This window comes from Callithrix jacchus, chromosome 9, assembly GCF_049354715.1.
Source record: "Callithrix jacchus isolate 240 chromosome 9, calJac240_pri, whole genome shotgun sequence".
NCBI classification, from domain to species: Eukaryota; Metazoa; Chordata; class Mammalia; order Primates; family Cebidae; genus Callithrix; species Callithrix jacchus.
The window spans coordinates 135,639,054-135,661,673 of record NC_133510.1 but is presented as its reverse complement, the minus strand read 5'-3'; the positions used below and the strand labels follow the sequence as shown (position 1 = coordinate 135,661,673).

Sequence of the window (22,620 nt, the reverse complement as noted above, 5' to 3'; positions counted from 1 at the left end):
GGTATCCTGGTTCTCCCCTTTGCTAGGGTGCCTCTGCTGGACCCTGGTTGAAAGTGGGTATTGTGTCCTGGGGCTCTCCGTCATCTGCCTCTGGCCTGATGGGTGGGGGCCCAGCAGGGTCCACATCTCCTGGTTCTGGTTCCACCTGGAGGAGGGCAGATGTGCCAAATGCCAGTGCTCCCCCAGGCCACGCCAGCAGCAGCCTTGGTTCCCGATATCCCCCAAACCCCATCTTCACTCAGACCCCTGTATGAAGCCTGCTGCTCTGAGCAGAGAGGGGCTGTGTGCCGCCAGTGTGAGCACACGTTCAGAGATGCACGGAGCTCAGGACCAAGCGTGTTCACCTCGTACACGGGGCGTCCAGAAGGGCACATCCCGCCTGGCCCTGCTGGAAACACCCAGACTCGTGCGTAGGCATCGGGTGCAGGGGCCCTGAGGACGAGGACCACCCTGACCGGACCGCCTCTGACCCCTTTCTCTCTCTCCAGGCATCAGTGGGCTCCGAGAAGCTCTTTGCCCCAGAAACCGATAGAGGTAAGTGCGTTTCCTCAGCTCAATTCCTGGGCCTCTGAAGGGACGTGGTGTGCCCCGGGTCTTGGTGGCAGGACGCACCTCTGAAGTCGGGTGCAGAGCTGGGTAGGACTAGGGTGCTGTGATTGCCAGGAGCAGGGGAGAGGAGAGGAAGCTGCTGAGCCCTCTTAGGCCTGGCCTTGGCTTGCCTCACAGCAGCGGTTCCCAGAGTGGAACCATTAGGAATGCATGTTCTCAGGCCCCTCCCCAGGCTCGTGGGGTCCAACCCTCGGGAGCAGCTGGCACTGAAGGGCTGCCCACCACTGTGGCTTCTGAGTTGAAGAGAAACAAGACTTAGACACTTCCTTGGTCTTTCCCAGCCAGGCCTTCAAGACCCATGTCTGAGTTGTGGGGCGGGGCGTCCACAGGCCAGCAATCCTCTCCAGATCGGGGAGCCTAGCATCTTCTTAGGGCCTCCTGGCTCTGGGATCCTGGCATTCCCAAGCCAGGAGCCTTGGGGCCTCAGCTCCTGCCTCCCTGGGTGTCCAGCTGGAACTGCCCTTTTGCTGGGGTGGCTTCCGCCAAATGTGGTTGAACAGGACAGGCCTTGCTGGCACATAGGTGGGTGCTGGCAGGGATGGGCCCTGCTGCCCTGTAGCAGGCGTGGTCTTTACCTTCAAGATGGAAGCCTGCTCACATCAGAGCTTCGCAGCAGAGCAGGTACAGCTGGGGTGGTGTCGGAAGGGGCGTGTGTGCGACGGGCCCCAGCAGAAGAGGCAGCTGGTATCTCGGGGCTGTTGAATACCCAGCTCACTGCTGCACAGACGCTGTCCCGGTGAGGGCTGCAGGTGCTAGAAGGCACAGGAAGCCCCACATGTGGGGTCTGGTCCAGGTCTGCGTGGCCCGAGCCTCTCTGCATCCTGATCACTGCTGTGACTGAGCACAGGACTGGCTTGGAGATGCAGGAGAGGGAGGTCGGGTGGGCTAAGCCGGGGAGCTGGGAAAGCTGGGGAGACAATGCCCATTGCTCCCTCTCTCCTGTGTCCTCCCTGCAGCCCCTCTGTGGGCGCTAGGTGGTGGCTGCTGTGGAAGGCCTGGCCCCAGATGAATAGTGAAGCTGGGGCTGCTTCCTGCTGCCCGTTTTTGCCTGGGAGGAGCTCCCTGAGGCCCCAGCAGACCAGGCCCCATGGTCACGTGGGCAGGCACGGCAGCAGCTGTCCCCGTGGCCTCGGCTCCACCATCCTGAGGCCCCAGGAAGGAAGTAGGGTCTGCTGGGGACATGAACGGGAAGTGCGGCGCCTGGAACCTGGCTTTGCTCCTCCTGCAAAACTGGGACCCGTAGTCATGGCAGTTCCCACCCCCCAGGCAACAGGGTCCCCTTGGCGTGGACACTGCCTGCTCCTTGCTCTTGGGGACTTGATCTGAGACCTGCCTACAGGGGCCTCAAAAGGAGAGTTGGGGACGTGCATTGGGGGAGCCAGGCCCCAGGGGCTCAGAAGTGCCCACAGGACTTGTTGGGGGGGCATGCTTAGGTAGGCAGAAGGGTGGCCAGGGAGCAGGGGTGAGCGCTGTGGGTGACGGCAGTCACAGTGGGGGCAGCCTCCCACCCAGCCCCTGCCCAGGTTTCTAGGAACACCAGGGGGTTCCATTTAGAAAAGGTGGGCACCCGCTGTGAGCGCTGCTGCTGGGTGGGGCGGACACACCCTGGGCAGGGGCACATCCGGGGCATGAACGTGAGGCGAAGGCACATGGGCTCTGGTTCCTGCATTCAAATCTGTCTCCTCTCTCATGCCAAGTCCTTGATGCACTTTAGTTTTGTCTGTAAAATGAGGTCATAGCGCCCACCCTGGGACTGATCCCTGCAAGTAACGAGCCTTCAGGCAGGTGGCCTGCCCGTTCCCCAGACTCCAAAGCCAGCTCCCTCTGCTGGGCGGGCCCGGACCCTCGAGTGAGGTTCCGCTGGCTGTGTGGCCTCCGTGCCTAACTCCGCATCATAAGTGGGGGCACAGCAGGAACCCAGACGTTGCCTGGGCACCTTCCGGAGCTCTTTGGACCGCAGGAGGGTCAGGGACGAGGCCCTGCGGACCTGAACGCAGCCGCCATGTCTCCGCAGCCCCAGCGCTTGAGAAGTCGGAGGCCAAGGCCGGGGCGGTGCCCAAGGTGTCTGGCCTGGAGCGCAGCCGTGAGCTCAGCGCCGAGTGCTTCCTGCCCGCGGCCAGCCCCGCGCCCCCTGCCGCGCCCTGCCCAGGGCCCCCTCCCGGCGCCCGCGCCAGCCCCCTGGTGAAGAAGGAGCCCCCCGCCCCTCCCCGCCACACCCCGCAGCCGCTGCCCGCGCCCCCGCAGCCCCGTGGTCCGCTCCCGACACACGTGCCTGCGTCCCTGGGCGCCTTCGCGGGCCACGGCCTCGGCCAGGCGGCTGCCAGCGGCCTGCACAGCTTCAGGTGGGGGGTCCCCACGGGAGGCGGGACCTATGGGGGAGGGACCTGTGCAGCCTCTGGTGGGGTCCTCGAGAGGCGGGGCCTACGAGGGAGGGGCTGCGCAGCCTGGGGTGGGGCCCCTGTGTGGGGCGGGGCCTGTGTGGCCTCAGGTGGGACCGCCGCGGGGAGGCAGGACCTAGAGGGGCGGGGCCCATGGGGGAGGGGCTAGCACGGTTTCCAGTGGAGTCCTTGTGGGCAGCCTCGGGTGGGGTCCTCGTGGGGGCGGGGCCTACGGGGAAGGGGCCTGCAAAGCCTTAGGTTGGGGGGCTCTGTAGGGTCGGGCCGGCAGGCACTGAGCCCCGTGTCCCGCAGCAGGAGCAGCAGCGTGGGCAGCAACGCCCATCTGGGCCTGGGGAAGCACGTGTCGCTGTCACCACACGGGCCGGGCCCCCACCTGTCTACCTCACACCTGGCGCTCCGGTCCCAGGGGCAGCACCAGCACCACGCGGCCATGTTCGCCGCGCCCCCGACACTGCCCCCGCCCCCGGCGCTGCCGGCCAGCAGCCTGGTCCTCCCAGGACACCCGGCCGGTAGGTGTCTCGGCCGCGATCTCGCCCGGGGCAGAGATGGGGATGCGGGGACGCGGCCACTGGGGAGGGGCACACAGCTTGGCCCTCCACCTACTGCGGTCTTGGCGAACCCTGGGCGCCTCTTTGGCCCCACCAGTGGGCTTTTCCCCAGGGGTCCCCGCTGGTCCACGGGCCGTATGAGTGCAGGGACGGGCAGGACACAGGTGCGCGCACACACGGACAGACGCGAGTTCACGATGAGATGTGCGTGCCCAGGCGGCTCTGGTGGGGGAGGAGGGGGCGCACGGCAAGCAGGCGCCATCTCAATGGAACCCCTACCGCGAAGGCTTCCTTCTCAGCCCCAGGCGCTTCCTCAGGCTCCAAGTCAGCCCTGCCCAGGCTGGGGACAGCCCCGTGTCCCGGGATGGGACCAGAACGCTGGCCTGGGGGTGGCTGGACCCTGGCTCCCGGGGAGGGGCTCACCGTGTTCTCTCTTGCCTCTAGATGCCAGCCTGTCGGTCTCATTCAGCCAGCCAATCATGTATTGCCAGCCTCATTCGGGGATTCTGATTGGTACTTGGTCACAGGCTCCTCTCTTACCTGCACCCCTGGGCCCGCACGTGGCGAGCGGCCACCCCGGCTTGGCCTGCCGACCCCGGGAGTGCCAGGTGACTATCCGCCTCGCCCCACCGGGAGCCCGCGGCCGACGTGCCTCTCTGTCTCTCTCTCTTTTTCTCTTGTAGATCACGAGCTGCTCAGGCAAGAGCTGAACACGCGGTTTCTGGTGCAGAGCGCCGAGCGGCCTGGCGCCTCCCTGGGCCCGGGGGCTCTGCTGCGGGCGGAGTTCCATCAGCACCAGCACACACACGAGCACACGCACCAACACACACACCAGCACCAACACACATTCGCCCCGTTCCCCGCGGGGCTGCCCCCGACGCCGCCCGCCGCACCCCCGCCGGTGCGTAGGCCCGCGTGCTGGCAGGGGGCGGGGTGGGTGTGGGGCGGGCACACGCAGCAGGCACACGCAGACACGCTCGCACGCACACCAGCCCCGGAGAAGGCAGGGGCCGGCAGCACCTCTCTGTCCGTCCGATCCCCATTACACCCTCTGGCATTCCCACCCCAAGCCATGCCACGAGGTCCCACCCTGGGCTGTGGTCCTGGGCTTAGGCAGGCACCCCGTGCCCACGTGCATGGGACACCCTTACACCTGTACTCGGTCCCCAGTGCCAGCACTGGAGGCCCACACTGGCCTGAGGGGCACAGGGACCAGGAGTCAGGGTGCCTCCCACATCCCCCGCCCTGGAGGCGGGTCTCAGGAGGGAGCTTCTGGGGGCTTAGGTCTCCTCCACTCTTGGGTTTCGTTTGGAAACTGGACAGTTTGTCAGTGACCTGTTGTGTCCCCAGCCTGACCCAGCAGCCCAGGCTTCATGCCTCCGGCCTCAGCTGGGCACGCAGAGCGCACGCAGAGCCCATGCAGGTGGGCCAAGCTCACATCCCCTGCAAGGGGACCCTTAGAATGGGGGAGGACCCTGGTCCAAGACTTGAGTTCAGAGCTGTAGGGCTGGCGCTCTAGAGGAGCCGGGGACAGCTGGCCGCCGTCTCGGGAAACACAATGCCATCCTGGTCACTGCCCAGCCCGGCCAGGTGGGCGGGGGCTGGGGCCCAGCGAGGGTGTCGTGTGTGGGGCCTCACCCTCCCCTCCTTCCCTTCCAGTTTGACAAGTATGCGCCCAAGCTGGACAGCCCCTACTTCCGACATTCCAGCGTGAGTGTGAGTGTCCCTGAGAGGTCCATCGCTGTACACACAGGCCCTGCCACAGAGGGTGGGGCTGCTCCTGGCCTGGCCTGGCCTGGTCCGTGCCGCATGGTGCCACCTCCTGGTTACAGGCAGAGGGTGATTTGGGGATCTGGGCCACCACCCTGGTGATGGGGCCAGCCCCTCCATCTGCTCTCCTTCTCTTACAGTTCTTCCCGTCCTTCCCTCCTGCCATCCCGGGACTGCCCACCCTGCTCCCACACCCCGGCCCCTTTGGGTCCCTGCAGGGCGCTTTTCAGCCCAAGGTACCGCTGCCCTTGGCAGGTGGGGCGGGCACAGCAGGTGGGTGGGATTTTGGGGGAGTGCACGACAACCTCACCAAACTCTGCCCACAACCACCCTCCCTGTACCCGTTGTAATCTGAGCACTGGCAAGAGTAGCCCCTGCTGGGGTGGGGGGCTCTGTTCTCTATGTGGCCACCATGGGAGGGGCAGGGGGTCCAGACTGGGAGCAGCCCCAGGAGGTGGTTGCCCACGAGGGGCTTCAATCTCCATGCAGAAGACACCAGTCCTCGGCAGGAGGCCCCAGTGTGGACAGCAGCCTCACCAGCCGTCCACACTGCAAGGGACCTGGTTCTTATAGGGACATCCAGACTGCAAAGGTCTTGGATTTTCTTTTTTTTTTTTTCTTTTGAGACAGTCTTGCTCTGTCGCCAGGCTGGAGTGTAGTGGCATGATCTCGGCTCACTGTTATCTCTGTCTCCTGGGTTCCAACAATTCTCCCGTCTCAGCCTCCCAAGTAGTTGGGACCACAGGCTCGAGCTACCACACCTGGCTAATTTTTTGTATTTTTAGTAGAGACGGGGTTTCACCATGTTGGCCAGGATGGTCTCGATCTCCTGACCCTCATGATCCGACTCCATCAGTCTCCCAAAGTGCTGGGATTACAGGCGTGAGCCACTGTGCCCAGCCGGTCCTGGATCTTTTATGCTTCGCATGTACAGGAGACCCAGGGCCATCCACACCGCAGGAAACCCGGGCCTTACAGGGCCGTCCACACCGCAGGGGACCCTGATGTTACAGGGCCATCCACACCGCAGGGGACCCTGATCTTACAGGGCCATCCACACTGCAGGGGACCCGGGTCTTACAGGGCCATCCACACTGTAGGAAACCCGGGCCTTACAGGGCCATCCACACCGCAGGGGACCCAGGTCTTACAGGGCCATCCATACTGCAGGAAACCCGGGCCTTACAGGGCCATCCACACCGCAGGAAACCCGGGCCTTACAGGGCCATCCACACCGCAGGAAACCCGGGCCTTACAGGGCCATCCACACTGCAGGGGACCCTGATGTTACAGGGCCGTCCACACCGCAGGGGACCGAGGTCTTACAGGGCCATCCACACTGCAGGGAACCCGAGCAGCAGGAGGTCATGTGCCACCTCCACCAGGAGAGAAGGAACCCTGTGGTCCTCATCATTGTTCCCGGCCTTGTGTTGTAACCCCCCCCATGGAGGGGTGCAAGCCCTCAGTCCTGAAGCACCCTCACCTGTGGGCCTTGGGTTCTGAAGACAGGGCCTGGGCCATCCCCAGTGCCTGCCAATCCCTTGACCTCACAGGACCCTGCAGCCTCCCAGTCACTGCCCATAGCTGCCCTGAAGAACCCAGCATACACACCTGGGCTCACCTGGAACGCCCATGTCATGGATGAGCAGATAGGGCTTCCGAGGACTAGGCACCCCTGGACACCAGAGGGGCTGGGGCCCCCAGGCTGCCGTGGTTGAGGAATTGAGAGGATGAATGGAGACGGGACGCATGTGGTTCATCTGCAGGTGTCAAGCAGGGGTCCCCAAACTGGGACTCTCAGGGGCACTACCCTGAGCCTGGGAAGCCAGGATGCTGAGGCCCTGAGTCTGGGAGGGGGCATCCCGGCCGCGCCCCAGCACAGCTGCTCCTGGGGAAGGCGGTGCCCAGAGGGAAGGGGCAGATGAGCCGGTCCGAGCAGGAGAGGTGCGAGGCGTGGCAGCCAGTCTTTGCTGTGGGACCTCCCTTTCCCTGGAGTCCCTAGTGGGAAATGTGGCTCATCTCCCCTTAGTCCATCCAGGCTCACAGCAGCTCCTTCTGGGCTGGAGATGGGGTTCACCCTACTCGACCCCTGGCAGCAAGTGGCTTCCCAGGGAAGGTTGCCCATTCTCCCTGGCAGGAGCACCTTCTCACCGTGGCAGAAGCTGGCGGGCTGAGGGTGTGGTGGTCCTGGGTGACAGCATGGGGGCAGCCTCACACGCACACAAGCTCTCTTTTCTCTTTCTCCCCTCAGACTTCAAGCCCCATTGAGCTGGCCGGCCGGGCTGGTGCAGTTCACACACTCTTGCAAAAAGCGCCTGGGGTAGGTGTCCCTCATCCCAGGCGATGTCATGCTCTGACCCAGCCCTGTGGACTGGTGGCCAGAGCAGAGGGGCTGTGTCCCCTGTACCCCCAGGACTCGGCCTCCCGGGGGGCCTGCACCTAACACTCCTCTCCTGTCTCCACAGGTGTCTGACCCGTACCGGGCGGTGGTCAGGGTGAGTGCGGTCGGGAAGGCCTGTGGCAGGGGCGGACCCTGGTGCTCCGGGGTGGCCTCGGGGCCCTGTGAGGGCAGGAGTCTGGGAAGACGTGGGCGGGGGTGGCAAGTGCCCGCTGACCGTGCCGTCCTATTGCAGAAGCCCGGGAGGTGGTGCGCCGTGCACGTGCAGATCGCCTGGCAGATCTACCGCCACCAGCAGAAGATGAAGGTGAGGCCCGAGGGCACCCCTGGGCTGGTAGAGCACGTGTATGGACCTGTGTGGACCCCTCGCCAGCCTGGTTGGTGCCTAGAAGGCCAGGTGTGAGGCTCTGTGTCTTCACACGGGTGCATGGGTGTGATCAGATGCCTGGCCCTTCCTCTGGGCACTGGACTCTGCTCTGCACGAGTCAGTGAGGCCACAGGGCAGTGTGGGTGCCCAGGTGCCGCAGGCCCTTCCCTTATTGAGGGGTGCCAGCTGGGCTGCGGGGAGCAGAGCAGGGGCATGGGGATGCCGCACCAGGGTCCTCTGCCCTGCCCCCTCCTCCTCCCTACAGTGGTTGAGTGCCTGCTGTGTTCCTGGGTCTTTAGCCGTGACCCGGTAGACCCTGGGCGCTCACAACTGCTGTGCTCCTGGGAAGGCTGAGGAAGGAGGTGGCCCCTTGGGCAGCTTGGTGAAGGCCCCACCAGGCTGGGAGCTTCAGGCGGGAGAGGGTCTTGGGAGGCCAGGACAGTGGGACTGTGGCCTCAGCCCCGTGGGGCTTGCACTGTTGTGATGACTCACGTTAGCTCTGCATGCAACTCCTAAGAACCGTTACATCCTCAGTGCCTTTTGGGAGAGGCCTTAGCAGATGTCACCGAGAACTCTTCTATCTTTATAACTGCCTGTCGGGGTGGGCCCTCTGGAGGACGAAGCAGAGGACTCAGGTGCTCTTCGGGGGGCTGCCCGCAGCACTGCTGGGAGACCTCACCACACCTGCTGTGTCCTCGGGAACTTGGGGTGTAGTTGTTCCTCGACGGAGGTCAGATCCTGTGAGAGGTCCAGGGAGAGGACACACATGGTCGGCCTCGCCCTCCATCCTGCCCCCACATAGGGCCAGAGCACCCCAGCATCATCACGGTCAGCAAAAGCACCGCAGTGCTAGAGTATGCTACCGGGGCCAGGCTGGCTTGAGTGCGGGTCAGAGGCAGGACAGGTGCAGGCAGCAGAGTCACCAGGACACAATGGGGTCTTGCCTGGCCACGCCCCTCCTGGCTCTGGGCTCCTCTGCTCCCAGAGGAGGGCACAGGTGGCCCTGGTCTGCCCCCAAGCCTGGCCCTGCCTCCCACAGCTGCCAGAGCTGTCCCAGCCAGGGCAGTGACCACAGCCTGGTAGCCACGGGGCTCCTGACGTGTGGCCAGTGCAAGTGAGGGGCACACATTTTAGTTTTGTGTAATTTTAACAAATTTAAGTTTGAAAACTCAAACCAAATTCTGTCCTTGAGAAACTCTTAAGCATATTTGAAACAACTCGGGTATGTGAGTATGTGAGTATGTATGTATGTATGTATGAGCATGTATGTATGTATGTGAGTATGTAGGTATGTATATGTGTGTGAGTATGTATGTGTATGTATGTATGTACATGCATGTATGTGATTATGTATGAGTATGCATGTGACTATGTATGTATGTATTATGTATGTATGGGAGTATATGTGAGTATGTATGTATGAGTATGTATGTATATGTATGTATGTGAGCATGTATGTGAGTGAGTATGTATGTATGTATATGTATGTATGTGAGTATGTATGTATGTAAGTATGTATATATGTGAGAGTATGTATGAGTATGTATGTGAGTATGTATGTATATGTATGTATGTGAGTATGTATGTATGTATGTATATGTATGTATGAGTATGTATGTATGACTATGTATGAGTATGTATGTATGAGTATGTATGTATGTATGTATGTGAGTATGTGTGTGAGTATGCTTTTTCGGCCTTTTCAGCTTTTTCAGCCTTTTCAGCTTTTTTTCTCTTTCGATGACTCTGTCACCAGGCTGGAGTGCAATGGCGTCATATCGGCTCACCGCAACCTCCACCTCCCGGGTTCAAGCAATTCTCCTGCCTCAGCCTCCCGAGTAGCTGGGACTACAGGCGCGCACTGCCATGCTCAGCTAATTTTTGTATTTTTAGTAGAGACGGAGTTTCACCGTCTTGGCCAGGCAGGTCTCAAACTCCTGACCTCAGGACCTACCTGCCTCAGCCTCCCAAAGGGCTGGGATTACAGGTGTGAGCTGCTGCTCCCGGCCAGAAAAAGGAAGTTATTTTCCATGGCAGTGCGGCATCCACCTTGAGATGTGTTCAGAGACTTAATGAGAGGGTGTGAGATTAACCCTTTTTGCTGATCATGTGTAACATTTCGGTCAACCTGAGTTAGAAAACATCCTTGAAATGAATCCCACCTGGTTTCCCTCTGGACTGTGGCTGCGGCACTCCCAGGCCTGGGCCCTGTAGTCAAGGCTGGTCCCAGGCAGGCAGCCTTGACATGCCCTTTCTTCCCAGCAGATGCAGCTGGACCCCCACAAGCTGGAGGTGGGTGCAAAGCTGGACCTGTTTGGCAGACCCCCTGCCCCAGGCGTGTTTGCTGGGTTCCACTACCCGCAGGACCTGGCTCGGCCCCTCTTCCCCAGCACAGGTGAGACTGGAGTCGGGAGCCAAGTGGGGGAGGGGGACAGAAACCTCCCTTTGCCCCCCACCTCTGCCACCAGCCTCCCCAGAGTGCATGGGTACATGGGGCTGGTGCTCCTGCCACCATGTCCCACCCAGTGTGTCCCGGCAGGCCTTCAGCCCACTTCACGTGGCTCTGAGGTGGCTGGTCCTGGGTGCCCCTCTCTGCAGCTCCATGTTCTGACCCCCCTGGCTGCACCAGAGGCAAAGGAGTGGGTGGCAGGGCCAGGCCCACGCCAGGCTGCCCTCTTCCATCTCCCAGCCTAGCTTTCCCAGGAGGAGTCTGGCCTCTTGCTGAACAGCAGGAAGCTGCTCCCATGGCTGGGCCCACCCCCCAGTGCACCTTTCTCACGTGCACGGCTGCTCCGGGGGTCTCACGACTGGTCTGACTGTGATGATTTCCTGGGAAGAGTCCCAGAACTTGGCGTGTGCTGTCCTCTGTGGCACGGCTGGGGTGGGGTCTGTGGGGAGTAGTGAGGGCTTCCCTGCCCTTCAGAGTCCCCCAGCCCCCCAGCAGCGCATGTGACATGAGTGTCACCTGACAGCCGCATACATAACACGTGTGTGTACACATGAAGCATCCACATACAGATGCAGCTACATATACACCTGTGTGTGCACACCCATGAAGTATTCCCATCCACATGCAGACATGGCTAACACACACGTGCACATGTGAGGCATCCCCATCCACGTGCAGACATGGCTACATACACAGGTGTGCACAGACGTGAGGCATCCACATCCACATGCAGACATGGTTACATGTGTGCACACGCGTGAGGCATCCACATCCACGTGCAGACATGGTTACATGTGTGCACACACGTGAGGCATCCACATCCACGTGCAGACATGGCTACATATGCACACGTGCACACGTGAAGCATCCACATGCAGACATGGCTACATACACAGGTGTGCACACGTGAGGCATCCACATCCACGTGCAGACATGGTTACATATGCACACGTGTGCGCATGTGAAGCATCCACATGCAGACATGGCTACACACGTGTGCACACACGAGGCATCCACATGCAGGCATGGCTACACACATACGTGCATGGGTGTGCACATGTGAAGCATGCCCATCCATATGCAGTTGACTTGAACCGCACAGAGGCTGGGGCACTCCCCACCACGCAGTTGAAAATCCAAGTATAACTTTGACTCCCCAAAACCTTACTTCAGGCTACTGTTGACAGGAAGCCTTACTGATGGTGTAAGCAGTTGATGACACCAATTGTGTGTTTCACGTACAATGAACTGTATTCTTTTTTTTTTTTGAGATGGAATTTCGCTCTTGTTACCCAGGCTGGAGTGCAATGGTGCGATCTCGGCTCACCGCAACCTCCGCCTCCTGGGTTCAGGCAATTCTCCTGCCTCAGCCTCCTGAGTAGCTGGGATTACAGGCACGCGCCACCGTGCCCAGCTAATTTTTTGTATTTTTAGTAGAGACAGCGTTTCACCATGTTGACCAGGATGGTCTCGATCTCTAGACCTCGTGATCCACCCGCCTCGGCCTCCCAAAGTGCTGGGATTACAGGCGTGAGCCACCGCGCCCGGCCATGGACTGTATTCTTACAACAAAGTAAAGTAGAGAAAAGAGAACCTCACAAAGCAGCATGAGCAGGCATGGTGGTGCTCACCCAAGGTCCCAGCTACTCAGGAGGTGAGGCGGGAGGCTCGCTGGAGCCCAGGAGGCCAAGGTTGCAGGGGGCCATGATGGTTGCAGTGGGCCCTCCAGCCTCAGCAACAGAGCAAGACCCTGTCTCAAAAACAAAATCTCATAGAGAAGAGAAAATAGATCTGCCACCCATTGTATGGAAGAGGATAAAGACATTTATCCTCATCCTCACACTGAGGGGGCTGAGGGGGAGGAAGGGCTGGTCTTGCTGTCGCAGGCAGCAGGGATGGGGAAAATCCATGTCCAGGTGGGACCGCACAGTTCAAACCCGTGTTGTTCAAGGTCAGCTGCATGCACACACACACACACGGGTGCACGTGGGCTTTGTGCTGCCTGTCCTGCCGGAACCTTCCCCAGCACCCACGTGTACACACTAGTGTAGACAGTAGTGGCATCCCACTAGTCTGGGTTTCTCGGAAGGCAGACGTCGAGGCTGCAGTTTCTGGCTGTCTGCAGTCTGGCTCAAGCCCCCAGGATACCTGCTCCTTCCCTGCCTCCCTGCCCTCCTCTGGACCCCTGGTGGCTGTCCCTCGGTGTCCTGCAACGTGGGGCCTCCTCTGTCCTCCAGTGCTACGTCTTTCTCCATGTGCGTGTGGGCACAGGTCTTGATGTCTGATGGGAGGCAGGATAATTCCTTGGTGCTCTTTTTTCTCTTCCGTATAAACTTCAAATCGGCCTGTTAGGTTCCAGCTTTTGCTGGAATTGAGTTAAAGGTATATACGTGAACCTGACAGGAATTTGTGTCTCTCTCTATCACTTCCCTATTCCTGAACATCCACAGCTCATTTATTTGGGCCTTAGTAGAGCCATTCGTTTTACTAATACTGTGATCGGGATTTTTCAGTGCATTGCTGAAGCTGTCCCTAGAGAATAGGGCGTATCTGTTTTGCACGCGTGGGTGCCACCTCTTGATTTTGAGACTGGCAGTCTTGCTACATTCTTAGCAATGCAAGGAAATCTGTCAGTGCCTTCCCACTTCCTGTGTAGACAGCCCTGTGTAGGGGCAGACTGTTTGCTCCCTGTCTAAACTTGCCAGGTGGCTGGAGTCGCTCCCGAGTGCTTTGTCAGGGAGTTTCCTTTCCCGAACTGCCACGGAGGCCGCGTTAGCCTTCTTCAGTGAGTCCAGGAGTTTCCGCTCTTCTGTTCTCTGGAAGAGCTCTTGTGAGATCCCGTCCTCACCGCTTCGAAGGCTTGGCAGGCTCACATTTCAAGTCCAAAGTGCTGATTTTCTTCCCCTCGGGTATGGTACTCCTCAAGCTCTCTGTTTCTTCCTGAGTCCGTTTTCGTAACCTGAGTGTTTCTAGGAAGTTGATTTTGTGCCGGCCCCATAGCTGTCGGTGTTCATGGGTCACGCCGGAACGCCGCGGGCCGAGTCATTCTTAATATTGCTTGGCTGTGCTGTCTCTCTTTTTCCCTTCACTAATCTCACCAGCAGTTTGTCTGTTTCACCATTATTTTATTTTATTTATTTTTGAGATAGAGTATCACTCTGTCACCCAGGCTGGGGTGCGGTGGTGCGATCTCAGCTCACCGCAACCTCCACCTCCTGGGTTCCAGCCATTCTCCTGCCTCAGCCTCCCAAGTAGCTGGGATTAACAGGCACGCGCCACAACGCCCAGCTAATTTTTGTATTTTTGGTAGAGATGGGGTTTCACTATGTTGGCCAGGCTGGTCTCAAACTCCTGACCTCAGGTGATCCACCTCAGCCTCCCAAAGTGCTGGGATTACAGGCGAGAGCCACGGCGCCTGGCCAGTTTCCCCCGTATTTAAAGGGGCAGCTTTGTTCCTGCTGCCCTCTCTGTGTGTTCTCCTGTGTGTTGCTCACTTTCCTGGCCTTTTCTAGCTTGATCCGGAGGTTGAGAACATTAATTCTTGAGCTTCGCACAGCGCCGGCATTTGAGGCAATTCGATTTCCTCCACCGCCTGCTCCGCTTCGACATCTGTTTCCATAGCATGGGGCAGGCCGGTCTTTGCTAGTTTAGATCAGTGCCATTAGCTTTCATGCCGGAGCTCAGTGGCGACCAGAAGCTGTGGACAACCTGCAGCATCCCACGTGGGAGCTGTGAGCACCCCGCTGTGGGGTCCCCAGGATCAGGGCTGGGAGGGAGCTGCAGTAACCTAGAGATGACGCCCTCGTGGTCTTTACCAGAAACCTGCCCTGTGCAGTGAGGGAGGCCCGCCCCCAGGTGCAGGGCAGTCCCTGACCCAACAGCATTGAGTCTCCTCCCAGGGCCAGGGGTCTCAGAGGGTTGTTGGGGGGCCAGGGCCAATGTCGTCATGGCGCTGTGGGCTGGGCCAGTGCCTAAGAATGCCACGAGGGGCTCCCATGTGCAGCACCCAAGACAGAATCATGTCCATCTGGGCCTGAGGCCCAGCACCACAATAAGAAGTGAGGACCCTTTATCAGCTCCCAGGTGAAAACTCTGGGATAAGAGCTTCAGGATTGGTCCGATCCAGGTGCATCCTACCTGTGGACTTTGTCTCTGCCCACGTTGGGGCTCCTCTGCTCTGAGGGCTGCACTGCACTCAGTGCCTCCCTCCCTTCCCCCCTCGAGGTCCCAGGATGGCTGCTGCTGCAGCCCCAAGTCAAACCTCCGGATCGTGGGGTAGATTCCACCTCCTGACTGACTGGACACATTTCACCCCTCAGGGCATGTGAGAAAATGGGGGGTGGAGGTTCACAGAGGAAATTGGGGTTCTCCCGTGAGCAGAGCTGTACATGGGAGGCCCTGGTGCTCTCTTCTGGCCCCTGAAATCTGGCTGCCACCCCTAGGTGCCACCCATCCTGTCTCCAGCCCATTTGGACCCTCAGCCCATCCCAGCAGCTTCCTGCCCACTGGCCCCCTGACAGGTGGGTGCCTCATGCCAACGAAGCCTGGCTGGTTCCTCAGTGACCTTGGGGTGGGGAAAGTAGGTGGGAGGAAAGGTGGCCCCCAGCCCCGGGGAGCCCCTTGGGTCTTGTGGGCAGCACCCACCAGCCCCAAAGCCTCTGCAGCAGCCCCACCCAGCCAGGTGGAAGCCACAGCCCACGCCTCACAGACCTGAGTCCTCGGTTACCCCCACAGACCCTTTCAGCAGACCAAGTACCTTCGGGGGCCTCGGGAGCCTGAGCAGCCACGCCTTTGGGGGACTGGGCAGCCACGCACTGGGTGAGTGACCTGGCCCGTGCCCTCCTCCCCCTCCCCCAATGCCCGCACCCCTACCCCACACCTGTGTCCTCTGCAGGAACCCCAGTGCCTGGCTGACCTCCCTCCTCTCTGGGCTGGGCCTCCTTGGGGTACCCCCTTCTCAGTGTCAGCCCATCTGAAACCCCTACTGGATTCTTCTTGGGAGGGGACAGACCTGACCTCATGCTCCCTGGCCTCTGTTCCCAGCTCCCGGCGGCAGCATCTTTGCCCCTAAGGAGGGCTCCTCTGTGCATGGCCTGCCCAGCTCCCATGACGCCTGGAACCGGCTGCACCGGGCACCGCCTTCCTTCCCTGCACCACCCCCGTGGCCCAAGTCTGTGGATGCTGAGCGGGTGTCAGCCCTGACCAACCATGACCGAGAGATGGACAACGGCAAGGAGGAGCAGGAACGGTGAGTGCCCCTCAGTAACCCTCCCCTCCCCAGTTCCTTCTCCCCCCACCAGTTCCCTCTCTCCTCCATTATCCTCCCCTCCCCAGTTCCCTCTCCCCCCCAGTTCCCCTCTCTCCCCCAGTTCCCCTCTCCTCCCCAGTTCCCTCTCCCCCAGTTCCCCTCTCTTCCCCAGTTCCCTCTCCCCCAGTTACCCTCCCCTCCCCAGTTCCCTTTGCCCTCCATTATCCTCCCCTCCCCAGTTCCCTTTGCCCTCCATTATCCTCCCCTCCCCAGTTCCCTCTCCCCCAGTTCCCCTCCCCTCCCCAGTTCCCTCTCCCCCAGTTACGCTCCCCTCCCCAGTTCCCTCTCCCCCCCAGTTCCCCTCCCCTCCCCAGTTCCCTCTCCCCCAGTTACGCTCCCCTCCCCAGTTCCCTCTGCCCTCCATTATCCTCCCCTCCCCAGTTCCCTCTCCCCCCCAGTTCCCCTCCCCTCCCCAGTTCCCTCTCCCCCAGTTCTCCTCCCCTCCCCAGTTCCCTCTCCCCCACCTCGTCAGCTCTCTCCCCACCCACCCCCTGTCCAGCTGAGTGCTGAGCCTGGTAGACACAGCCAAAGCTCTGCTCCTGCGTCTCCTCCCTGGGGTGGGGAGTGAAGGCCAGGCCCTGGGGAAGGGTGAGGAGGGTAAAAGACCCCCCCACAGGCAGCCCACACCTGCTGTCAGGGGACCTCCAGGTAGCTGCGGTCCCACGCACGCACAGTGTGTGATGGAGGAGTTCTGCAGCGCCTCTGCAGGAGGTCCCTCCTTTAGGGGAACAGGGGAGGGGCCGAGGGGGTCCCAGGTCGCTGCAGGCCACTCATCCTGTTTCTGTCTCAGCTGCCCGGCGCGGGGTCGGGAGGGGTGCGCGGGTCTGGGGAGCCCTGGGTGCTGAGGGGCCGCCGCCAGGTGGTGGGTCTCGGGAGTGACCCGGTCCCGCCTCGCCGCCCCAGGGACCGGCTGGAGAAGACGCGCCTGCTGAGCCGGGCCTCGCCGGCGACCCCCACAGGCCACCCCGTCAGCGGCCTCCTGCTCCGCGGCCAGGGCGAGCTGTGCCGGGCTGGGGTCCCTGCGGAGCGCGAGGCCGAGCCCCGGGTCAAGGAGAGCCGCTCGCCCGCCAAGGAGGACGGCGCCAAGACGGCCACGCGCGCCTCGCCCCACAGCGACGTGAAGGTCAAGGAGGAGCGCGGGGAGGAGGAGGCGCCTGAGCCCGCGGGGGGCGCCTTGCACCCCGCACCCCTGCAGCTGGGCCTGGGCGCGGGCTTCGCGTGGGAGCCGCTGCGCGAGCCCTTCCGCGGCCTGGAGCTGCCCCGCCGGGCCTTCCCCGCCGCTTCCGCCGCTCCGGGCCCTGTCGCCCTGTTCGAGCCCCCGGAGCGCCCCTACCGCGACCGCGAGCCCCACGACTTCAGCCCGGATCGCCTGCGGGCGCCGCCCCCCGCCCCCGCCCCCGCCCTGGACGCCGCGCTGCTGCCCCCGCTGGGCGCCCTGCACTTCCCACGCCTCGCGCCCGCCGCGCTGCACAACGGGCTCCTGGCGCGGACCCCACCTGCCGCCGCCGCGCTCGGCGCACCGCCCCCACTGGTGACCACGGCCGGGCCCCCCACGCCCCCCGGGCCGCCGCGGAGCCGGACTACCCCGCTGGGGGGCCTCGGGCCGGGCGAGGCGCGCGACTACTCGCCATCCCGCAACCCCCCGGAGGTGGAGGCGCGGTAGTCCCGGGCCCTACCCGAGAACTCAAGCACAGCCCCCGCCAGCCCCGCCGCCCTCCCGGGGTCGGCCTTTCCGAGGGTGAGGTTTTGGTTTCCGAGTTTGGGATTCGCCTCTTGGCAGAAAAAATCGTGTTTGTACTTTTTCCCCGACAGATGAGAAGGGTTTTTAATGGAATTTTTTTAATGTATTTTTCTTAATTTTATGCTCTTTAGACATTTAAAAGAACCAAAAAGGAAACTTTGGCTTCTTCGTTTTCGGTTGGGATTTGCAGTTTGATGGCCTCAGATCCTTCTCCAGATCCCCAGGGTTTCTTTGTCTTATTTATGGAGAAAAACCGGTCACTTTGTCCAGCGCACTGTGAGGCCCCACTCAGGCCAGCCCTGGCCCCCTTGGTACTTGGAACCGAAGTTACAGATCTATATTAAAATAATAATAATGTACAAACCTTTGTGTTTTGCCTTATTCTATGATGCAGAAGTGTGAGGATATTTTGGTTTGTTTTTTTTAAAAAGCAAACGAAACGTGTAAATAGTCTGTTGATAGAAATATATGACGTCATTAAATTCTTAACCTGGATAGACTTTATAAAAACGGTTTCCAGAAACCCCTCTGCCTGTTTATCTAGCAAACAGGGTCACAGAAACCCAGGCGCTGCCAGTTGTAAACGTTCTCGGAAACGAACCGGCAGCAGCTTTCCGTCAACTATGCAAGTGCTCCTCGGCAGGCGGGTGGCTCTGTTGGTGGCGGAGGAATCTTCCTCCTGCGACTTCCCAGCCCCTGGGTCCGTGGAGGGGTTGGGTCCCCCCAGCAAGGCCCCTGGGCCAGGAGAGCAGCACTCCTGGGTGGCTCGTGTGCTGTGGGCTTCAGGACTGGCTGGCTCCAGCCGCAAGGGCGATTCTGTGGACCTTTGTGTGGATGGTGCAGTGTTCTCAAAATCTGTAGACCAGACTGGTGGACTTTTAGAAGTGCAAGAGTCTGAAGGCTGATTACAAAAAAAAAACCAAAAAAAAACACCGCTGTTGTGTTCTCCCATCTGAGGCGTTGCCTCAGCATGGTTCCTGCCTCCCAGGCCCTTGGGTTTTGCCCTCCCCACATGAGCCCCCCATGTCCTGCCTTCCCCGAGGCCTTCTGTGTTCCCTGCTGGGGTTCCCAGCACCCCGGGTCAGCCTCTAGGCCACTTGCTTTGTTCAGTTCTGTTTCAGCCACGTTTCCACAGTGGACCCCGCTTGTTTTATTCTGTCCCCGTGTCGATCAGTGACTATAAATACAGCCTTGATTTGGATGAAACTGTGGTCGTGTGTTCTGTGTGGCGTTGGGGGGCTGGGCTCGCCCAGGCTGACCCCTACAGCCGTAGGTTCCTCCTGCGGATGCCTTGGAATGCCAGGCACCTCGGTGGCCCCATGCTGTTGGGTGCTGTCACCCCGGAAGTGAAGCACAGCAGGTCCTGGCTTCCTGGCCCCACTGCCACCCCAGATCTGCCGAGGCCCCTCCCCCCAGCGCCACCTCTTCCCCCAGCACCCCCTCCCCACCAATGCAACCTCTCCCCCCAGTGCCCCCTCTCCCCCGTCAGCACCACCTCCCCCCAATGCCCCCTCTCCCCCAGTACCCCTTCTCTCCCCGTGCCCCCTCTCCACTCCAGCACCATCTCTTTCCCCCAGTGCCACCTCCTCCCAGCACCCCCTTTCCCCCGTGCTTCCTCTTTCCCCCCAGCTTTCCCCTTCCCCCCCAGCGTCCACCTCCCCCCAGTGCACCCTCTCCCCCCAGCGCCACCTACCGCCCATGCCTCCTCTCTCCCCCCAGCGTCCCCCTCCCCCCAGTGGCCCCTCTCCCCCCAGCGCCACCTACCGCCCATGCCTCCTCTCTCCCCCCAGCGTCCCCCTCTCCCCCCAGCGCCACCTACCGCCCATGCCTCCTCTCTCCCCCCAGTGCCCCCTCTCCCCCCAGCGCCACCTACCGCCCATGCCTCCTCTCTCCCCCCAGTGGCCCCTCTCCCCCCAGCGCCACCTACCGCCCATGCCTCCTCTCTCCCCCCAGTGGCCCCTCTCCCCCCAGCGCCACCTACCGCCCATGCCTCCTCTCCCCCCAGCGCCACCTACCGCCCATGCCTCCTCTCTCCCCCCAGTGCCCCCTCTCCCCCCAGCGCCACCTACCGCCCATGCCTCCTCTCTCCCCCCAGTGCCCCCTCTCCCCCCAGCGCCACCTACCGCCCATGCCTCCTCTCTCCCCCCAGTGGCCCCTCTCCCCCCAGCGCCACCTACCGCCCATGCCTCCTCTCCCCCCAGCGCCACCTACCGCCCATGCCTCCTCTCCCCCCCCAGCGCCACCTACCGCCCATGCCTCCTCTCTCCCCCCAGTGCCCCCTCTCCCCCCAGCGCCACCTACCGCCCATGCCTCCTCTCCCCCCAGCGCCACCTACCGCCCATGCCTCCTCTCCCCCCCCAGCGCCACCTACCGCCCATGCCTCCTCTCTCCCCCCAGCGTCCCCCTCTCCCCCCAGCGCCACCTACCGCCCATGCCTCCTCTCTCCCCCCAGTGCCCCCTCTCCCCCCAGCGCCACCTACCGCCCATGCCTCCTCTCTCCCCCCAGTGCCCCCTCTCCCCCCAGCGCCACCTACCGCCCATGCCTCCTCTCTACCCCCAGCGCCACCTACCGCCCATGCCTCCTCTCTCCCCCCAGTGGCCCCTCTCCCCCCAGCGCCACCTACCGCCCATGCCTCCTCTCTCCCCCCAGTGGCCCCTCTCCCCCCAGCGCCACCTACCGCCCATGCCTCCTCTCCCCCCAGCGCCACCTACCGCCCATGCCTCCTCTCTCCCCCCAGTGCCCCCTCTCCCCCCAGCGCCACCTACCGCCCATGCCTCCTCTCTCCCCCCAGTGCCCCCTCTCCCCCCAGCGCCACCTACCGCCCATGCCTCCTCTCTCCCCCCAGTGGCCCCTCTCCCCCCAGCGCCACCTACCGCCCATGCCTCCTCTCCCCCCAGCGCCACCTACCGCCCATGCCTCCTCTCCCCCCCCAGCGCCACCTACCGCCCATGCCTCCTCTCTCCCCCCAGTGCCCCTCTCCCCCCAGCGCCACCTACCGCCCATGCCTCCTCTCCCCCCAGCGCCACCTACCGCCCATGCCTCCTCTCCCCCCCAGCGCCACCTACCGCCCATGCCTCCTCTCTCCCCCCAGCGCCCCCTCTCCCCCCAGCGCCACCTACCGCCCATGCCTCCTCTCTCCCCCCAGTGCCCCCTCTCCCCCCAGCGCCACCTACCGCCCATGCCTCCTCTCTCCCCCCAGTGCCCCCTCTCCCCCCAGCGCCACCTACCGCCCATGCCTCCTCTCCCCCCCCAGCGCCCCCTCTCCCCTTCAGGTCCACTGGGCTCTGCATAGAAGGTGCTCTTTCTTCATGCCCTTGTGCCAGAAAGTTCCGGCTGGACATGGACTTGTGTCCCTGTGGGATTGGTCTTGCCCTGGCTATGCCTGGGTGAACAGGAGAGGGCAGGAACCAGGTGCAGAGGTGGCAGCCCCCACTCTCCAGTGTGTCAGTGCCAGGCCCACCTGCCATGAGTGACGGTGGGGAGAGCTCCCGGTGCACCCCTGGCCATGACATGGGCATCACCCCCACCCTTGGGTAACCCCCCCAATGGGCACTGAGGAAGGAGAACTGTCCAGAACCCAGGTGTAACTAGTGCCTGAAGAATATCTGAGTTTATAGTGTTATTACTCAGCTATTTCCTTTATATAATCTTTCATATATAATCATGGTAGTTTATAGAATTAGTGCCTGACGTGTAACTGACTGCTCACATATATCCAGCTTATATAGTCATACTTAGTACTTACATCTCACACTCAGTTCTAGATAATCTTTCTATATAATCATCTAGGTTTTGTGGTCAGAGCTGTACCGACACATTTAGTGTGATTTATACGATCCTTCCATAGAACCATATAGCAGTCTGTAGTAGGAGGAATGCCCAGAGCAGTCACAGAACAGAAGCAGCACATGGGAAAACAGCCAGACCAGGACGAGAACCAAAGCCCCAGGCGGTGGCGTCCCTGCCTGAAAGGGCAACGCTGTATGGCAGGCTTGGAGCAAGAGCCTCTCCTCCTGATAGAGGAGCTGTAGCACCTGCATCCAGTTCCTGTGGCAAGTCGGCCTCAGGCCTGAGATCCCGGAAGTAACCGAGGGAGAAGAACCCCCCTGATGTGGCCAGTCACAGCGGCTGTTCACCCTGTCAGTCTTTTCTCACTTCTGTGCTAGCTCAAAGAATCATCCCATAAATATCTTAAGAGGAGAGCACAAGTCTGTCAGCTCCCACTGCACTGGCTTACAGTATCCTTCTATTAGAAATCCGTTAGGTCTCCAGCCCTCAGATAAGAAGTGTCATGCCTGACACCTGTTGCACACAGCCCACCTCCTTGCCTCGGTGACCTAATGGGGGTGGACCCCTTTTCTGTACACGACCCTCTGCTACTGCGCACGGCACGGCCCCCTACTGTGCACAGCCCACCTCTCTGCCCAGGTGACGTAATGGGGTGGCCCCCTCACTTGTGACTCACATGATTATGTATGACCTATTACTAAGCCTATAGATGATGACCTCACTCAGGACCCTTTACCTAATAAATACAGACGCTTCTGGGCATTGGGGGCTCTCACTGATCTCCACTCACAGGTGGCGCAGCCCCCCCCAGTCCAGCTGCTCTTCAGTTCTTCAGTGCGCTGTCTCCTTAGTTCTTGGATCCTGCACCTCAGCACAGCCTAAGGGACACCCCACGACCCTGTGGGGCCAACAGCCCTACAGACCACTGTAGCCTGGACCGAGGAGGGACTGCTGCAGCCTGGACGGAGGACCCAGACCCTCCACCCTGCTTCAGTCATGGGAGGAGCCCCGGATTGAGGGACAGTCTAGAAACCCCACCTGTATCCTCCCAAACCACTCAGGTCTCAGCACGGGAGGAAGCTGGGGCGGTGTGGCGGGCTCTGGGCTGGAGGGAGGGCACTTGGGGGGCGTTTTAGTTGGGGAGACCCTGAGGTCTTCCTGGGAGCTGAGGTGGGAACACTGGCGGGGGGCGCTCTAGGTGTGTGGGGCAGGCAGAGGGACTCCTGCGGGCCGGGGGGCCA

General features: G+C 61.5%; 1 protein-coding gene across 19 annotated transcripts in view; it reads left to right on the top strand.

Moving 5' to 3' along the window:
* The window catches only part of FBRSL1 (fibrosin like 1), an 87,143-nt gene extending 69,191 nt beyond the window's left edge, over positions 1-17,952 (top strand). The window contains exons 6-20 of one of the 19 annotated variants that reach the window (XM_035290073.3): positions 489-534; positions 2,624-2,951; positions 3,300-3,517; positions 4,001-4,069; positions 4,240-4,457; positions 5,216-5,266; positions 5,467-5,562; positions 7,578-7,646; positions 7,792-7,821; positions 7,960-8,031; positions 10,354-10,486; positions 14,983-15,060; positions 15,275-15,358; positions 15,584-15,788; positions 16,752-17,952. In XM_035290073.3, the coding sequence (XP_035145964.1) occupies positions 489-534; positions 2,624-2,951; positions 3,300-3,517; positions 4,001-4,069; positions 4,240-4,457; positions 5,216-5,266; positions 5,467-5,562; positions 7,578-7,646; positions 7,792-7,821; positions 7,960-8,031; positions 10,354-10,486; positions 14,983-15,060; positions 15,275-15,358; positions 15,584-15,788; positions 16,752-17,511 (2,457 nt within the window). In that variant the 3' untranslated portion in view covers positions 17,512-17,952. Of the gene's footprint in view, positions 1-488; positions 535-2,623; positions 2,952-3,299; positions 3,518-4,000; positions 4,165-4,239; positions 4,458-5,215; positions 5,273-5,466; positions 5,563-7,577; positions 7,647-7,791; positions 7,822-7,959; positions 8,032-10,353; positions 10,487-14,982; positions 15,061-15,274; positions 15,359-15,583; positions 15,789-16,751 lie in introns of all 19 variants that reach the window. The other 18 variants (XM_035290072.3, XM_035290070.3, XM_078337823.1 and 15 more) reach the window with 18 other exon arrangements.
* The last annotated feature ends 4,668 nt before the right edge of the window (positions 17,953-22,620 follow it).